The sequence below is a fragment of the Heterodontus francisci genome, chromosome 6 (assembly GCF_036365525.1).
Source record: "Heterodontus francisci isolate sHetFra1 chromosome 6, sHetFra1.hap1, whole genome shotgun sequence".
Taxonomy (NCBI): domain Eukaryota; kingdom Metazoa; phylum Chordata; class Chondrichthyes; order Heterodontiformes; family Heterodontidae; genus Heterodontus; species Heterodontus francisci.
In genome coordinates this window covers 40,240,223-40,259,239 of record NC_090376.1, presented here as the reverse complement: position 1 = coordinate 40,259,239, position 19,017 = coordinate 40,240,223, and the positions used below count along the sequence as shown (strand labels likewise).

At 42.2% G+C, this 19,017-nt stretch overlaps 1 protein-coding gene across 1 annotated transcript in view; it reads left to right on the top strand.

Moving 5' to 3' along the window:
* Positions 1-19,017, top strand: part of rxfp2b (relaxin family peptide receptor 2b) — a 264,102-nt gene that overhangs the window by 174,400 nt on the left and 70,685 nt on the right. Inside the window, 4 exon segments of the mRNA XM_068034408.1 lie at positions 356-427; positions 530-601; positions 1,009-1,080; positions 13,769-13,998. Coding sequence (XP_067890509.1) covers positions 356-427; positions 530-601; positions 1,009-1,080; positions 13,769-13,998 — 446 coding nt within the window.

Genomic DNA, 19,017 nt, shown 5'->3' with positions numbered 1-19,017 from the left:
CCCCTCCATTTAAATGAGCTCCGGCGTGAAATATCACGGGGGCGCAGCGACGGCGTATCTGCACCTGAAGACCGCCGGGATCAGAGCGTGCCACCGCGATTTGCAGAGCACTCATAAAATTCAGCCCAAAGTGTTTTAGTTACAGAACGGTGAAGTGCAGCTCTGCCATCTTTGGATTGATTTCTGATGATTTCATATGGACTAATATCTGAAACATTCATTTTTCTGTTGATGTTAAACCTTCAATATCAATATGTACAAAAGGTCTTATAAGTTTTAATGTACTATGAAGTTGCTGTGTTTTGCTGAACAAATAATAGCTATTTTATGATCACTTATTTTGTATTTTTCTCAGGGAATTGTCATCAAACAAGATTCAGGAACTGCCTAAAAATCTTTTCAAAAATTTTAAATTACTGATAAAACTGTAAGCAAAACCATTTAATGTTACCATAATTGATGCATTATTACTTAATATAATATACATTTTTTTCCTTCTACAATAAAAATAATCATTAACTTCTTTCAGGAATATATCTGATAATCCCCTCAAGTTTATTCATCTCGATCAGTTTGATGCTCTTAACCAACTTCAATCTCTGTAAGTTAATTACCAAATTTATACTAATATCAGCTAATATTTTTGTGGAATTAAATAGAATGTTGTACATCATCTCTAAGATGTAGCTCATAATCTAATCAGTTATTTAGTTTTATATAGTTTGGCTTGAGTTCATCACATGGACAAAATAGTTTACAAGATCAAACAAGTGAACAACGGCATAGAATTATATTGCTTCATTTTGAAAGAAAAAGTACTGCTCATGTGTCATGAGACTACTGTTTGAAAATAAATTTGGTATGTCTTTATGCATGTTTTTATTTAATGAAATGAATTTTCAGATACCATAACAAATAAATAGGTTCCTAGCATTTTGCTGTTTTTTTACTTAAGGACCTATCTCCTGTTTAACTTGATGTTAATTTTTTTTCATTTTCCTTGAACAGCGGTATTGAAGGAATAGAAATTACAAACATAGACAGCAGAATGTTTAAGCCGATGAAAAACTTAGAACACATGTAAGTACACAACTGAAGATTCACCACATTGATTCATTTTTGAGACAAATACATCAGCATTTAATTTACCATTAAATATGCATTAGAAAATAGTAATGCTTTGGTATGAGTTGGAAGTATTTGTTCAGATCTACATGGAATGATTCATTTCACAGTTTGCAAATCCATCTCTGAAGAAAAAACAAGAAGTTGATGTGTTGATGGGCTTTGAGAAGTGAAGCTGCAGGTGCAATAGATAGGACAAAGGAGGCACACCATGCTGCCAACAAATTAGCCCCCCACCTCACTGCCCACAAGCTCATCTGGCTGAAGATTTCAAACCCTACTGCTGGAATTTTATGAGACCTGACTGTAAAGGGAAGTCGGAACTGGAAGGGGGTGGTGTAAGCCCTCCCACTCCGACTCCCATTTTCATAGCAATCTTATGCTGACTGGACAATCAATGGCTGGCAGGCGGGGTGGCCGACCACTCAGTGGCCGGAGGCGGGCATTGAGGCAACAGCCACATTGTCATCTGATGTAGAAGGAAGTGCTGGCACCATGTTTAAAGGGCTGCCAGCACCTGAGCCCTGATGCAAACATTCTTTGCTGGAGCACTCATCCCTGCAATCATCCTCTGAACAGTCAAGCCTACAAGCATCCTCCACACACTGAACCCGTCATCATCCTCCAAATACTGAACCCTCCAGCATCCTCGGAAGAAATCCACACCTCCCTCTCTCTTTGGTTCCCCTCTTCACTGGAGGACCCTCCTCCTGAATTAACGATGCCTATGGCACTTGGGCCCTGCCAGTAGCTGCTGCAGCACAACCCACTTCACCCCTCCCTCAGGCCTCTCTCAAGTGCTCCCCCTGCCAAAACCACAATGGCATTAAAGGGGGCTCGAGCCCAGATCAATGGCCCAACTCCTTCCTACCTATGAATGAAAAGTGCCTCCCTCCACGGCTGCCAAATGCAGCAATGACAACAGCTGCTACTCTGTTGCACCTTTTAAAATATGCTGAGGCTCTGAAGCCCCATGTCCCCTGTGCGCTTACTGTTAAAACTGGAAGGGCCCGTAAAATTGCAGTCTGTTGCCTTGTTAAATATCTTAAATGGCTGTCAATAGCTCATTTTGAAAATGCGAGTGGCGTCCCCAAAAACCAGTGAGTTATAATGGCTTATTGTAAAAGGAAATTGTTCCCTAGTCAACTCTGCACTACCCAGTGAAAATGAAGGTCAACACTGCCCTCAACCTTTATGCCACAAGGCATTCACAGGGGATATTACAAGAGCCAGTCACTTAGTTAGTTTGGCCTTTGCTTACCTGAGACTTTCTTTTCCTCACAAGAAATAATGGAAGATTGCCAGATATACTTGGGGAGATTTTGTTGCAGCTTGCCTTGCAGAAATGGGATGGTAGCACCCCAAAAATTGCAGGGAAGTATTTTCAGCCTAGTTTTCACTATCGCAGTGGTTGTTATTTTTCTAGGGTCATTGAAGTGGGTGAGTTAGACAGCCACCTGCAGCAAACATAGCTAATTTAGGTATTTAAATTGGGGTCCAATGATAAAATGCCATTTTAGGACTCAACTGCATGAAACTGCTATATGCAAGCTCTGACCAGCAGTCAACATAAGAACATAACAAATAGAAGAGGGAGTAGGCCATTCAGCCCTTCGAGCCTGCTCCACCATTCAGTGAGATCATGGCTGATCTTCTACTTCAACACCATTTTCCTGCACTATCCCCATATCCCTTCATGTTTTTTATATGTAGAAATCTATTGATCTCAGTCTTGAACATATGGCTGACCCTCCACAGCCCTCTGAGGCAGAAAATTCCAAAGATTGACCACCCTCTGAGTGAAGAAATTCCTCCCCATCTCAGTCCTAAATGGCCTTCCCCTTATTCAGAGACTGCGTCCCCTGGTTCTAAACTCCCCAGCCAGGGGAAACATCCTTCTGCATTTACCCTATCAAGCCCTGTAAGAATTTTGTATGTTTGAATGAGATCACCTCTCATTCTTATAAAGGCCCAATCTATTCATCTATTCAATCTTTCCTTATAGGACAATCCATCCATCCCAGGAATTAGTTTGTTGAACCTTTGTTGCACTCCCTCCATGGAAAGTATATAGTTCCTTAGGTAAGGAGACCAAAACTGCACACAATGGACCGGATTTTACCAAGCCCTTGACATCAGGCTCCATGGTGGGGGGGGGCCGGCAGCAGTTCGCCATGGAGCCCGACATCGAGAGGGCCCGGCCCAATCCTCCCGGCGGCAGGGAAGTTCTGTGGCGGCCCCCCGCCACTGGGTGATGGTACCTAGATTTCAATATTTACATTAATTACATGCATAAATTTAAATGGACTTACCTGCAAACTTACGGGCCCGCTGCAATCTTTGGCACGGTGGCCAGCACTCCCACGCCTTCAATTCCTAGAAGATTTATTGGTTGCTATTCCAATTAATGTTATACTAACCCCAAATAAAATTCCTTAGTTTAGACAAGAGAAAAGAGAAAATATTCACCAACCAATCACTTAACTTCGATGCTGGAACATCACACATCAATTCCTCTTTCCCCCTCTGCACCGAATTCCCATATGAACCAAATTCCGGCCTTCACGCTCTGACTACATCTCTCTCTGGCAAAGTCTCCACTTTGTGCACCCCACACTCCATGTGGTTTGAAATCCTGACTGCTTTTATAAAGCCTCTGATGAGTCACCTCAGTTCAGTTGAAGAGGAGCGCAAATATAAGTACTGATTTTATTTCTAGGGTCAGAAGCAAGACTGCTCCCCTGAGCTGCACAGCAAATAACCTGCCCCATTGCACCACTGTTTTTCCACCCCATGCACCACCACCACCACCCCTGATCATATCACCTCCATGTTATCTTTTTCTGGGCCTGAAGGCAGGCCACGTTTCCTGATACTGTGGTAGTCTAGAGCCAATGGGCTGTCCAAGAGCACTGATTTTCCTTTCACTGCTCTCTAACCCCATGCTAAATAGGCCTGGACCTTAAAAGAACAAGGCCTCTACGGGCCAGCCACCTAAAACCTGCTTGGACCAAAGATCTACCTCATTAAAATTATTTAATTTTAAGTATTTACTTCAGATGCATTTGATTAAATTGTTTTTCCTCTGCATTAGCTTTTTCTGTATTGTGAGCTATGTTTTGGAACTCTTGTGTGCAGCATCGCCATGCACTCTGGGGAGTAGTAATATTGCATGACTGCAGGGTCAAGGATTTCACTGAGCAGCTGCAGAGCATCCTGAAGGTGGAGGGTGAACAGCCAGCAGTTGTGGTCCACATCGGAACCAACAACATAGGTAGAAAGAGGGATGTGGTCCTGCAGTCAGAATTTAGGGAGCTAGATAAGAAATTAGCAAGCAAGACCTCAAAAGTAGAAATCGCTGGATTACTCCCAATGCCATGCACAAGTGAGTACAGGAATAAAAGGATAAGACAGATGAATGCATGGCTGGAAAGATGGTGCAGGAGGGAGGGCTTTAAATTCTTAGGATATTGGGACCAGCTCTGGGGGAGATGGGGGCCTGTACAGGCCAGACGGGTTACACCTGAACAGAGCCGGGACTGAGTTTTTTGCGGAACGTTTTGCTCATGCTGTTGAGGACAGTTTAAACTAGATTGGCATGGGAATGGGGACCTGAAGGCAGACTCAGTTGGGACAAAATCAGAAATGAAAATGGAAGGCAGAAAGTTAAAGGATGAGTCTGGAAGACAGAGGAAACAAGGTTACAAAATAAAAAAAGAGAGTTTGGCAGTGCTCAAGGGAATCTATTTCACTGCAAGGAGTATAGTAAATAAAGCAGATGACCTGAGGGCGCCGATAGACACGTGGCAGTATGATATCATAGCTATTCAGAAACATGGCTTAAGGAGGGACAGGAATGGCAGCTCAACATTCCTGGTTACAGGCTTTTCAGACATGTTAGGGAGGGGGATAAGAAAGGAGGGTAGTGGCAATTTTGGTCACAGAAGCTATTACAGCTGCGAGAAGGGAGGATATGTTGGAAGGGTCATCAAATGAAGCCAGATGGATTGAACTAAGGAACAAAAATGGAGCAATCACACTGCTGGGAGTGTACTATAGACACCCAAACAGTCAGAGGGAACTAGAAGAGCAGATATGTAGGCAAGTCTCTGGGAAGTGCAAGAACAATACAGCAGTAATAGTAAGGGATTTTTACCATCCCAATATTAACTGGGATAGTTTTAGTGTGAAAAAAATTGAGGGAGCAGAATTCTTGAGGTGCATTCAGGAAAACTTTTTTGCCCAGTATGCAGCAAATCCAACAATAGAGGGCACAGTTTTAGACTTAGTTTTAGGAAATGAAGATGGGCAGGTGGAAGGAGTGGCAGTGGGAGAGCACTTTGGTGGTAATGATCATAATTCAGTCAGTTTCAACATAATTATGGAAAAGGACAAGATAGAACAGGAGTTAGAGTTCTCAATTGGGGAAAGGCCAATTTTACTAAGCTGAGGAGTGATTTAGCAAAAGTGAACTGGAAACAGCAACTGGCAGGTATATCAGTGTCAGAGCAGTGGGAGGCATTCAAAGGGGAGATTCAAGGGGTTCAGAGTAAACATGTTCCCAAAAAGAAAAAGGGTGGGATAGCCAAATCTAGAGCCCCATGGATGTCAAGGAGATTACAGGGTAAAATAAGGCAGAAAAGGAAAGCTTATGCCCGACACCGAGCTCAAAATTAGAGAAAGCCGAGAGGAGTAGAGAAAGTGGAGGGGTGAAATCAAATAGGAAATTAGGAAAGCAAAGAGAGGGCATGAAAGAATATTGACAAGCAAAATCAAGGTGAACCCAAAAATGTTTTATCAATACATTAAGAGTAAGAGGATAACTAAGGAAAGAGTAGGGCCCATGAAAGACCAAAAAGGTAACCTATGTGTAGGGGCGGAAGATGTTGGTATTGTTCTTAATGAATACTTTGCGTCTGACTTCACAAAAGAGAGGGACGATGCAGATATTGTTGTTAAGGAAGAGGGGTGTGAAGTATTGGATGTGATCAACATAGGGAGAGAGGAAATATTAATGGGATCAAATGAAAGTTGATAAATCATCAGGGTTGGATGAAATGTACCTCAGGCTGTTAAAAGAAGCAAGAGAGGAAATAGCGGAAGGTCTGACCATCATTTTCCAGTCCTCACTGGATATAGGTGTGGTACCGGAGGATTGGAGAACTGCTAACATTGTACCTCTGTTTAAAAAGGGAGTGAAGGATAGAGGCAGTCAGTCTAACCTCAGTAATGGACAAATTATTGGAATCTATTCTGAGAGACAGGATAAACTATCACTTAGAAAGGCGCAGATTAATCAAGGATAGTCAGCATGGATTTATTAAGGGAAGATCTTATCTGACCAACTTAATCGAATTTTTTGAAAAAGTAACAAGGAAGATAGATGAGGGTAGTGCAATTGATGTGGGCTACATGAATTTTACCAAGGCTTTTGACAAGGTCCCACGTGACAGACTGGTTAAAAAAATAAAATCCCATGGGATCCAGGGAAATGTAGCAGGTGGATACAAAATTGGCTCAGTGGCAGGAAATAAAGGGTAATTGTTGGTGGGTGTTTTTGTGCCTGGAGGGCTGTTTCCAGAGGCGTTACGCAGGGCTCTGTGCTGGGTATCCTGTTTTTTGTGGTATATATTAAAGATTTGGACGTAAATGTGGGGGACATGATCAAGAAGTTTGCAGATGACACAAAGATTGGCTGTGTGCTAGATAGCGAGGAGGAACACTGTAGGCTGCAGGAAGATATTGATGGTCTGGTCAGATGGGCAGAAAAGTGGCAAATGGAATTCAACCCAGAGAAGTGTGAGGTGATGCATTTGGGGAGGTCAAACAAGGCAAAGGAATACACGTTTAATGGGAAAATACTGAGAGGTGTAAAGGAAGTGAGGGACCTTGGAGTAAATGTCCACAGATCCCTGAAGGTCAGGTCAATAAGGTGATTAAGAAGGCATAAGGAATCCTTTCCTTTATTAGCCGAGGTATAGAATATAAGAGCAGGAACATTATGCTGGAACAGTATAAATCATTGGTTAGGCCACAGCTTGATTACTGTGTGAAGTTCTGGTCACCTCATTACAGAAAGGTTGTAATTGCACCGGAGAGGTTACAGAGGAGATTTACGAGCATGTTGCCGGGACTGGAAAAATGCAGCTATGAGGAAAGATTGGATAGGCTGGGGTTCTTCTCCTTGGAACAGAGAAAGCTGAGGGGAGATCTGATTGAAATGTACAAAATTTTGAGGGACCTGGATAGAGTGGAGATGAAGGACCTGTTTACCTTAGCAGAGAGGTCAGTGACTAGGGCACATAGATTTAAAGCAATTGGTAGAAAGATTAGAGAGGTGATGAGGAAATGTTTTTGCACCCAGAGGGTGGTGGGGGTCTGGAACTCACTGCCTGAAAGGGTAGTTGAGGCAGAAACCTTCAACTCATTCAAAAGAAGTCTGGATATGCACCTCAACTGCCGTAATCTGCAAGGCTACGGACCTAATGCTGGAAGGTGGGATTAGAATGGATGGTACATTTTTTGGCTACCATAGACAAGATGGGCCAAGTGGCCTCTTTCTGTGCTGTTATCTTTCTATGATTTTATGATTCTAATTGACTAGTGAGCTACAAGGGATACTCCAAACCTGCTATCTGTATCATGATGAAGCCTGACAGAATATTTGTTGAGGGATCATTGCGTTCAGAAGCAATACCTACTTGTCATTGTGCATGTTGTATGTTGCACATGTGTTACTCAGTGCAAGGCACTTCAAGGGCACATTCACATAATCCCCAGCAGGCATAAAACAGAATCACAGTATCATTACAGTGCAGAAGGAGGCCATTCGGCCCATCGTGTCCACACTGGCTCTCTGAAAGAGCAACTCCCTCACTTCTATTCCCCTGCCTTCTCCCCATAACCCTGCACATTCTTCCTTTTCATATAACTGTCTAATTCCCTTTTGATTGCTTCAATTGAACCAGCCTCCACCACGTTCTCAGGCAGCACATTCCAGAACTTAACCACTCGCCGCGTGAAAAAGTTTTTCCTCATGTCACTTTTGCTTCCCTTACCAAATACTTTAAATCTGTGCCCTCTCGTTCTCAATCCTTTCACAAAGAACAAAGAACAGTACAGCACTGGAACAGGATGCCTGTCTAAACGAAAACCTTCTGCACTTCCGGGGACCGTATCCCTCTATTCCCATCCTATTCATGTATTTGTCAAGATGCCTCTTAAACATCGCTATCGTACCTGCTTCCAGCACCTCCCCCCGCAGCAAGTTCCAGGCACTCACCACCCTCTGTGTAAAGAACTTGCCTCACACATCCCCTTTAAACTTTGCCCCTCGCACCTTAAATCTATGTCCCCTAGTAACTGACTCTTCCACCCTGGGAAAAAGCTTCTGGCTATCCACTCTGTCCATGCCACTCATAACTTTGTAAACCTCTATCATGTCGCCCCTCCACCTCCGCCATTCTAGTGAAAACAATCCGAGTTTATCCAACCTCTCCTCATAGCTAATGCCCTCCAGACCAGGCAACATCCTGGTAAACCTCTTTTGTACCCTCTCCAAAGCCTCCACGTCCTTCTGGTAGTGTGGCGACCAGAATTGCAAGCAATATTCTAAGTGTGGCCTAACTAAGGTTCTGTACAGCTGCAGCATGACTTGCCAATTTTTATACTCTATGCCCTGACCAATGAAGGCAAGCATGCCGTATGCCTTCTTGACTACCTTATCCACCTGCGTTGCCACTTTCAGTGACCTGTGGACCTGTATGCCCAGATCTCTCTGCCTGTCAATACTCCTAAGGGTTCTGCCATTTACTGTATACTTCCCACCTGTATTAGATCCTCCAAAATGCATTACCTCACATTTGTCCGGATTAAACTCCATCTGCCATTTCTCCGCCCAAGTCTCCAACCGATCTATATCCTGCTGTATCCTCTGACAATCCTCATCACTGTCCACAACTCCACCAACCTTTGTGTCATCCACAAACTTACTAATCAGACCAGCTACATTTTCCACCACATCATTTATATATAATACAAGAAGCAAAGATCCCAGCACTAATCCCTGCAGAACACCACGTGTCACAGCCCTCCATTCAGAAAAGCACCCTTCCACTGCTACCCTCTGTCTTCTATGACCGAGCCAGTTCTGTAACCATCTTGCCAGCTCACCTCTGATCCCGTGTGACTCCACCTTTTGTACCAGTCTGCCATGAGGGACCTTGTCAAAGGCTTTACTGAAGTCCATATCGACAACATCCACTGCCCTTCCTTCATCAATCATCTTCGTCACTTCCTCAAAAAACTCAATCAAGTTCACAAGTGGGAACAGTTTCTCTCTATCTACTCTGTCCAGACCCCTATGATTTTGAACACTTCTGTCAAATGACTTCTCAGCCTTCTCTTCTCCAAGGAAAACAATCCTAACTTCTCCAATCTATCTTCAGAACTGAAATTCCTCATCCCTGGAACCATTCTCGTGAATCTTTTCTGTACTTTCTCTAACACCCTCACGTCTTTTCTCAAGTGCGGCACCCAGAATTGGGCACTATACTCCAGCTGAGGCCAAACTAATGTCTTATGCAAGTTCAAAACAACTTCCTTGCTCTTGTACTCTATGCCCCTGTTAATAAAGCCCAGGATACTGTATGCTTTATTAACCGCTCTCTCAACGTGTCCTGCCACCTTCAATGACTTATGCACATATATACGTGGGTCCCTCTGCTCCTGCACCTCCTTTAGAATTGTACCCTTTATTCTATATTGTCTCTCCATGTTCTTCCTACCAAAATGAATCACTTCACATTTCTCTGCATTGAACTTCAGCTGCCACCTATCTGCCCATTCCACCAACTTGTCTATGTCCTATTGAAGTTCTACACTATCCTCCTCACATTTTGCAATGCTTCCAAGCTTCATATCATCTACAAACTTTGAACTTGTGACCTGTACATCAAGGTCTAGGTCATTCATATATATCAGGAAAAGCAAGGGTCCTAACACTGATTCCTAAGGAACTCCACAACAACCCTTCCTACAGCCCAAAAAAATCCATTAATCACTCTTCTTTGTTTCCTGTCACTCAGCCTATTTCGTATCCATGTTGCTACCGTCCCTTTTATTCCATGAGCTACAAGTTTGCTCACAAGTCTGTTGTGTGGCACTGTGTCAAATGCCTTTTGAAAGTCCATGTACACCACGTCAACAGCATTGCCTTCATCAACCCTCTCTGTTACCTCCTCAAAAAACTCCAGCAAGTTAGTTAAACATGATTTTCCCTTAAGAAGTCCATGCTGGCTTTTCTTAATTAACTCACATTTGTCCATGTGACTATTGATTTTGTCCCGAATTATTTTTTCTAGAGGTCTTCACACCACCGAAGTTAAACTGACTGACCTGTAGTTTCTGGGCTTTTCTTTACACCCTTTTTTGAACAAGGGTGTAACGTTTGCAATTCTGCAGTCCTCTGGCATCACCCCGGAGTCTAAAGAAGACTGAAAAATTATGGCCAGTGCCTCTGCGATTTCCACCCTCACTTCCCTCAGTGCCTTGGCGATTTCCACCCTCACTTCCCTCAGTATCCTTGGGTGCATCTCATCTGGTCCTGGTGCTTTATCCACGTCAAGTACAGACAGCCTATCTAATACTTCTTCTTTATCAATTTTAAACCCCTCTCGTGTCTGACTTACCTCCTCTTTCAACATTGCCTGGGTTGAATCTTCTTCCTTGGCAAAGACAGATGCAAAGTATTCATTTAATACCTCAGCTATGCCCACTGCCTCCATGTCTAAATCCCTTTTTGGTCCCTAGTCGGCCCCACTCCTCCTTTTACCACCCTTTTACCATTTATATGCTTATAAAAAACTTTGGGATTTCCTTTAATGCTAGCTGCCAGTCTTTTTTCATGCTCTCTCTTTGTTTCTCTTATTTGCTTTTTCACTTTCTCTTTGGACCTTCTATATTCAGCCTGGTTCTCAATAGTATTTTCTACCTGGCATCTGTCATAAGCACACTTTTACTTCTTTATATTAATCTCTATCTCTTTTGTCATCCAGGGAGCTCTGGGTTTGTTTGCCTTACTTTCCCCCAATGGGCATAAATAAGATCTTGGCATCACACTCTCATGTAACAGTTGGCATTGGCAATGATTGTATATTGGAGCTTTGTCCCCAAAATTTTCTTAATAGCAGTGAGGGCGTTAGAGAGATGCTGCTATTATTTTTATGGCCTGCATAACTGAGATCTCTACTACAGATGACAATGGTGTTGCCATGTGCTCAATAACAGAGGACATTGCAGATAATTATTGGTTAGCCTTAACCATACTTTCCTCCAATGGTTTAAATATGGGGTAAATAACTGCAGAACACAGTCGTGTGCTCTAACAGCCTCTGTTGAAAAGTATGCCATCGAATTCAGTATACCATACAACTCAGGACTTACACTCAGTTTTATGGGCCTTCACCTTATGCCTGCTGATTTGTCATCAATCTCTACCTTCGCTATCATTTCAGCACCAATTCTTGGTTCCTAACCCTATGTTTCCTCCCAAAATCATTATTACCTTCTCTCAAAGTGTTTTTATCTGTGCCAGTGGCTTCTTCAAATAAGGATGGTATTGTTGGTGGTCAGGTAAGTGGTGCTTTTTGAATGCATATGGCCAACTTTTAGGTCTCCTTGGTCTGTGAAGAAAGAATTTGGATATTTTAAGGACATAAAAAGTAAAAATTTTGTCTTAAGATTTAGCTTGCCATTGGTTTTTCAATTCTGTCACAGTACATATGGAATTAAACACCAACTACATCCACATTCAAATATTCAAGCTCATTCTAGGAACAGAAGTAGGCCTTTCAGCCCTCAAACCTGTTCCATCATTCAATTAAATCATAGTTGATATGTACCTTAAATCCATTTACCCACCTTTGCTCTTTAACCCTTGATACAATTACCTAACAAAATTTATTGATTTCAATTTTAATGGTGAATTTTCGGTTCATTCCCTATCCATTACTTAGAAATATGCAGCAAATGAAAGCACTCTCAAGGCACAGAGAGCTGGGGTTCACCTATGAGCATAGTCTGATAACCTGGAAGCCAAAAATATCTAGACGGAGAAAAGGATAAAAGAACCTTAAAAATGTAATTAACATATTTATTCATCTGAGTACTACATTGTCATTGCATGTACTAGTGTACAAATCTGCACAATATATAATAGATTTAGCACACACTGGTAGCTTTGTGCACCACTCCAATCTCCACAGTCCAAATGCCTTCCAGACTCTCACCTCTGAGTAAATCAACTACTCCAACTATTGCTTCCTTGAATTGCATCAATTTGTTCAATTCAGGGAGATCGCCATCTTGTGCTTGCTTGTTATATAGGATTTCTGCTGTAAACATGAGCAGTGGAGATTGAGCCATAAGTTAGGAATTTCCTCAGGCATTCTCCCAATTAGCCACCATAACTTTGGCGGAAACTTTGCTCATGCATCAATAATCGGTTCCCATCTGTCTTCCTTCAAAATGACAGTAGCTGATTAGGGGAACCCTCAAGGGAATTTCTTGCAAGAGTGATTTAGCCCAGGGAAATTCCTTGCTGCAGTGCATTCTTTCCCATCATTGATTGTGTAATATTATTTGCATTACCGTGCTAGTTTTAATTATGCTACCTTACTTGTTACATTCTTGCTTGCATTTCTTTGTGTCAGTGCAGTATTTTTGCCTAGTCTTTAAGAAATATTATTTTCTTTATGTCCTTAAGGCCTGTGCTGCTATTTTATACTAACAGATGAACTCAACACTCTTAATGTTGAACTGCATTCAAAGGACGGTGGTTCAATGTCCTGTGCACCATTCAAGTGCAGCTGAATATACCTGTAATAGCCATTCCTCCCACCTGTCTAATAGAATCACATAGCACACAGGTCATCATGCTAGTGCTGGTTCTTTCAAACAGCTATCCATCCAGTCTCACTGCCCTGATCATTTCCCATGGCCATGCAAATCTTTCCTTTTCAAGTTTGTATCCAAATCACTAGTCAACTCCTGAGTAATTGACACACTTTCATTCCTTCAGTAGCTATGCTTGCTATCTCTTTTGCATATTTGGAGCCTGTCATCACCCAGCAAAACTTTGTTTACGTCTCTCCCCAACAAATTCTACTCGCACTTGAAGGGCATGTTCAGTAAAACAGGCTTTTCTCAATTGTGTTAGGCCACTGTCCACAAATGTTGTGCATTCCAAAACTGCATTCACAAACTTTTCCAATACCAGTTAAGTGGTAATTAGTTGTTTGAGAAGAATTAATGGATCATTATTACTATTGTGTCAGAACTGATACTACATTTTTCAAAATCATGCAATTTTGTTAGGTTATAACCTAAGATTAAAAACTGAGCATATATTTTAAAGAGGAAAAACTAGATATTGACCACTGTGTTTGGCTGATACTTTGCATTCAGACATGAGTTAAAAACAAATTTGAAACTATGTCGATTTTCTATGGTTTCCACAGAAATTCTAATACATCTTCATAGATGTAAAGTACAATACCTTTTCTGACAAGATGTGCAATAATGTAGCAGCTAACAGTGGACATAATGGTCACTGTAGTGTTATTTGTGCTATTTTTCTTCACAGATATTTCAATAAATTTCAGTACTGTGCGTATTCTCCTCATGTACGCAGTTGTAAACCAAATACAGATGGCATATCTTCCTTTGAAGACCTACTCGCAAACATCATCCTTAGAGTATTTGTCTGGGTGATAGCTTGTCTCATTTTCTTTGGAAACCTTTTCGTCATTTTCATGAGATCACTTATTAGAGCTGAAAACAAACTTCATGCTATGTCCATAAAAATTTTATGCTGTAAGTATAATTTATTTTTGAAACTTTAAATGCATTGCAAGAAAAAGTCAGTAAAGCTTTCACTATTACAGATCTGTCATGTAATCCTCCCATTTGTCTGTTAGTAACACTGGGCCTGAAATTCTGTGTTTATTCTGGAAGATTTCTCTTATAACTCCAATGGAGATGTGGTAGAAAGGGGCAAAAACAATTAGGACCTGGAATCTAGTATTCATGTAGTTTTGTAACCTCTGTTCACCATTATGAGGGCATCCATGTCAGAGTGGGTAGATGTGTGGCTAGCAGCAGGGACTCTCTCCATTGGGAATTCCTGCATCTTTGACTTTAGAGGGACTTGGAATAACTTTGGAAGGTGGTAGTCCAAATGCAAAGAGGGATACTGGCCATTTGAATTGTGCAAATAGAGACCAGCATGGGTGTCCAGGATCCACAAAGAGTTAAAACATTTTTGTGGATAATGCCACCTTAGATTTAGTAATGAGTAATAAGCCTGAATTAGTCAATAATCTATTGGTAAGGGAGCACATGTCTAACAGTAACCATATTTTGATAGAATTCGACATTAGGTTTGAAAGGGACTCTTCCTGCCCTTACTCCCTGGGTTCTGCCAGGACCACTCAGCTCCAGAGCTCATTACAGCCTTGGTCCAAACATGGACAAAAGAGCTGAACTCTAGAGGTGAGCTAAGAGTGACTGTCCTTGACATCAAGGCAGCATCTGATGGAATAGGTCATCAAGAGCCCTAGTAAAATTGAAGTCAATGGGTATCAGGGGTAAAACTCCTCACTGGCTGGAGTCATATCCAGCACAAAGGAAGATGGTTTTGTTTGCTGGAGGCCAATCATCTCAGTCCCAGGACATTGCTGAAGGAGTTCCTTATGGTGGTGTCCTATACCCAACTATCTTCAGATGCTTCATCAATTACCTGCCCTCCATCATAAGGACAGAAGTGGGGATGTTCCATTTGTAACTCCTCAGATAATGAAGTAATCAGTGCCCACATGTAGCAAGGCCTGGACAACATTCAGGCTTGGGCTAATAAGTAGCAAATAACATTCGTGCCACACAAGTGCCAGGCAATGACTATCTCCAACAAGAGAGATTCTATCCACCTCCCCTGAAGTTCAATGGCATTACAATCGCTGAATCCCTCACCATCTGTTAAATTCCAGAAAGCGTGTTATGGAAGGATAATTCTGGAGCCTATATTTCCTCAGTTTCACATTTATTGTACAGGGAAAAGGATTACAGACATGTAGCTCCTCACTCAAACCCTCCACCAGTCTCAGTAAGTGTCTGCTTATAAGTGCTCAAGTAAGACCCCAATTTAACACCCTCCACTTGCATATAATCAAACAATTGATACACAATTAACAGATTTCCTTCTTTCTTTTATAATACAATGTAGATTAACATGTTCAAACAACATTTCAAAATAAATTCCATATTGGGTACAAAGTATTATATTGTGAGACGTCCCTCCTCTGGCACCCCTAACAATTTCTTTGTATGAGCATTTCTTTTTGTGAAACAATCGGATAGCTGATGGCTTGCATTTACCCATTCAAGTTTAGAGATTTCCTTTCTCTCCAGCATTTGTTTCAATCCAGCAAGGTCAATACGTAGTCTTTTCTCAACAGCAAGGTCAATACGTAGTCTTTTCTCAACAGCAAGGTCAATACGTAGTCTTTTCTCACTCACACTTTTTTAGAGTGTACATTGTCCCACAAAGAACTATTATCCACATAGCATTCAATGGGTATCCTATCTTCAGTATGTCCCTTGTTCAGAATTTCATCCAAAATATTTGACAAATAGAATCCCATATCCACTGCCTCCATAAGACCCAGTGTTTCCACAGCTGAAGTGCTTTTAATAACCCTTTTTATTTTTTAGCCTCCCAAGCTAAAGGACATTTCCCATTTTCACCCATCAGAAGTATTATGAAACCAGCTGCACTTGAATACCCATCAGCAAGATTACTATGTGAAGTATCACTAAAAATTACTAGCTTCATGTTCTTTGGATCACCTAAGGATGGGAACTTTAGTACACATTTCCCCAGATCTAGTTTTTTAATGTTTTATTTTCCCTTAAAACATTCTCAACTTTTGGATGCTTCATCATCATGCTTAACTCCAGCACATCAAAACTAGCATCAGACCTGGTTTGAGAGCACAACCAGTTTAATTGACCAATCCAGCTTCACAATTACTCAGACTATGCTTTAGATACATCATCATCTTTCTGTGATGACCTAACATGATTAACCGGGATGGGAGTAAAACTCTCTAAATAGGATTATTGATTTAACGTTATTCCAGACTTAGGGCTGCATTTTACCAGCTCACCGACGAAGATGGCAGCCCGCATGCGTTGACTTACTCCACGGAGCTGCCGCGATATTTAGCACGGCGGCTCATTTACATGGCCGGGGTGCACTGCAGCTCCCCCCCCACGGATGACATGGGGGAGGGGGGTACTTCATCCCTGGCAATGGAATCTGGCGCCACCATGCAGGCGCTGGCACCATTTTTAAAGGGTTTCAAGCCCTTCCAGTTCATTTCAATTTTTAAAGTTGTAGACACTATGAATTAAAAATGAAAAACTTAACAAAAGTTTCAATACACTCTTCAACCCCTCCTAATGAGAGAACAGATTATTACTTGCCCTGCCCCCCACCCCCCCCAGAAAACTTACCTTGCGGTCGCGACCATCCCCCGCAAAGTTTACAAACTTTGAACCTTACCTCTGCACCACCCCCTAGACCATTCAGAAAGATCTGCCCCATTTGCCCCCCGCCACCCGAAAAACTACCTCCTTCCCCCCTCCCCACTAGTGTCCCACAACCAGTCAGAGATCCGAAGGCAGGAAGTCCTGGCAACCAGCCGGAATATGGCTGCGGGAGAGCTGACAGGAACAGGTAGGTCATAATGAATCAATTAACATATTTAAATCCTGCTCCCGTCACTGAGCGGTGGGGAGGCCGCCAGGAGGCCTTGCTGCCGGTGATATGGGGCAGGGCCTTTCCAGCATTGAGGCCCGTGGCAGGCCACTCCCGGAAGCATTTTCCAGGCTCCCCCGATGTCAGGGGGCTGGTAAAATCCAGCCCTGAGTCTGCTTAATATCTAAACCAATATATTTGAAGGTTCCACAAGCTTGACTCCCAATCTTAAATTCTGCCCTAACCTTATTCATAATATATTTCACAAAATCCGCAGTATTACCCCATAAGAAATCATCAATGTGCATCATGAAGATGCCTGTAAGTTTCCCTTTATGATACCAATAAAACATTGCAGGATCTTCTTTTAGTTGAACACAACTAATTTTCAACAAAAAAGATCTCACAGAGAAATACCATACCCCGGAAGCATCATCAAACCATTGACGCATTTGTTTAGTTTCCATAGTTTTCCTTCTGCATCTGCTGTCTCTTTGGGTGGTTTCAAAAACGCTTCTCTCTGAAAAATATCACCCTGCAGAAATGCGGCTTTTATGTCAATGGATCTACACGCCTATGAATATGTGGCCAAAAGAGCTAAAAAAACGTTCCAAGATTACTTTTCCAGCTGTGGGAGTGTCCACCCAGTCGCTCTTCAAAACCTCTTGCAACTAGCCCCACTGTAGTGTTATAAGTTCCATTAGAAAGGACTTTTTCAGTACAGATCCATCTATCTGGCTGTCCCCTATCTGGTACCTCAGAATAAACCCCAAACTCTCTCCAAATCTCTAATTCCTTATGTTTTTCTTCTCTTATTAGTTTATCTTCAATTTTATTGCCGGCCACTAAAACTTCACAGACATGAGGACTTCTGTTTCTAGTTTTATTCTGAGTGTGCTCTCTAGCCTTCGTTTCATTGTGGAATCTATTCAAACTACGGCATCTATTAGCACTTTGATGTCTTTCAGGACTACTGCTAGAAGATCTCCCTTGCACATTATTGGAGGCTCTTTCTCCAGTATGTGATCGCTTCCTTATGCAAGAGTTACTTCCGGATCCACTGTTACAACTTGCACTGCGCTTTCTCACCCTCCACTCTTTCACGCCATTCTGCCAGTCTATGGACCTTGCTTCTTGGCCATCATCTTGAACATTTAACCAATATTTAAACTTGCCTGTAGATTTTCCTGCACCTTCCACAATCGTTGCATCCCTACATCTATTAGACCCTTCTGGAATTTATGTTACCCGAGTACCTACTTAGGGCAATTGGCCTTTGGATGTGATAGCTCTTTCTTGAGCGTCATGATCAATTACATTTCAACCCCTGATCTACCTCATTCTGTTCCTCAGAACCTTCATCACAAAACTCATGAATATTTGAGGTACAAGGTGCATCGTTTCCCTCTATCAATTGCTCAGATTCTGAGATTTTGTAATCAACCCCGATCAATCGCAAGGAATAAACCTTAATAGTTTGAATTCCATGCTTGATAACTACGATCTTACATCACGACTGATTATCTTACCAGGGTCTTTCCATTCCCTATGAACCTCTCTTTTATTATACACCAAATCTCCTGAATTAAATTCCACCCCAGGTGGTCTCATACGATGCCTTAGAGCTCTCCGAATTTTCTCAAAGACCTCAGCCTTGATGAAAGCCGACCTCCCTGCATGTAAAGCATTCAAATGTGCAGAAAAAATTTGAACTAATTATAGTACCTTCTAGAACAGGAGGACTGTCGCACAGTACAGAAAGCAATTTGGGATTCCGCCTATAGATGATTGATCGGGAAAATATCCTCCAACCAGACTGTCCAGACTGACCAAGAGGGTGTTGGAAAATAGCGCACTGACACGGAAGACAAAAGTCCGAGTGTTTCAAGCCTGTGTCCTCAGTACCTTGCTCTACAGCAGCACTGCCTCCTAAGAATCCTTGGCATCAGGTGGCAGGACCGGATCTCCAATGCAGAAGTCCTCGAGGCAGCCAACATCCCCAGCATACACACCCTACTGAGCCAGCGGCGCTTGAGATGGCTTGGCCATGTGAGCTGCATGGAAGATGGCAGGAT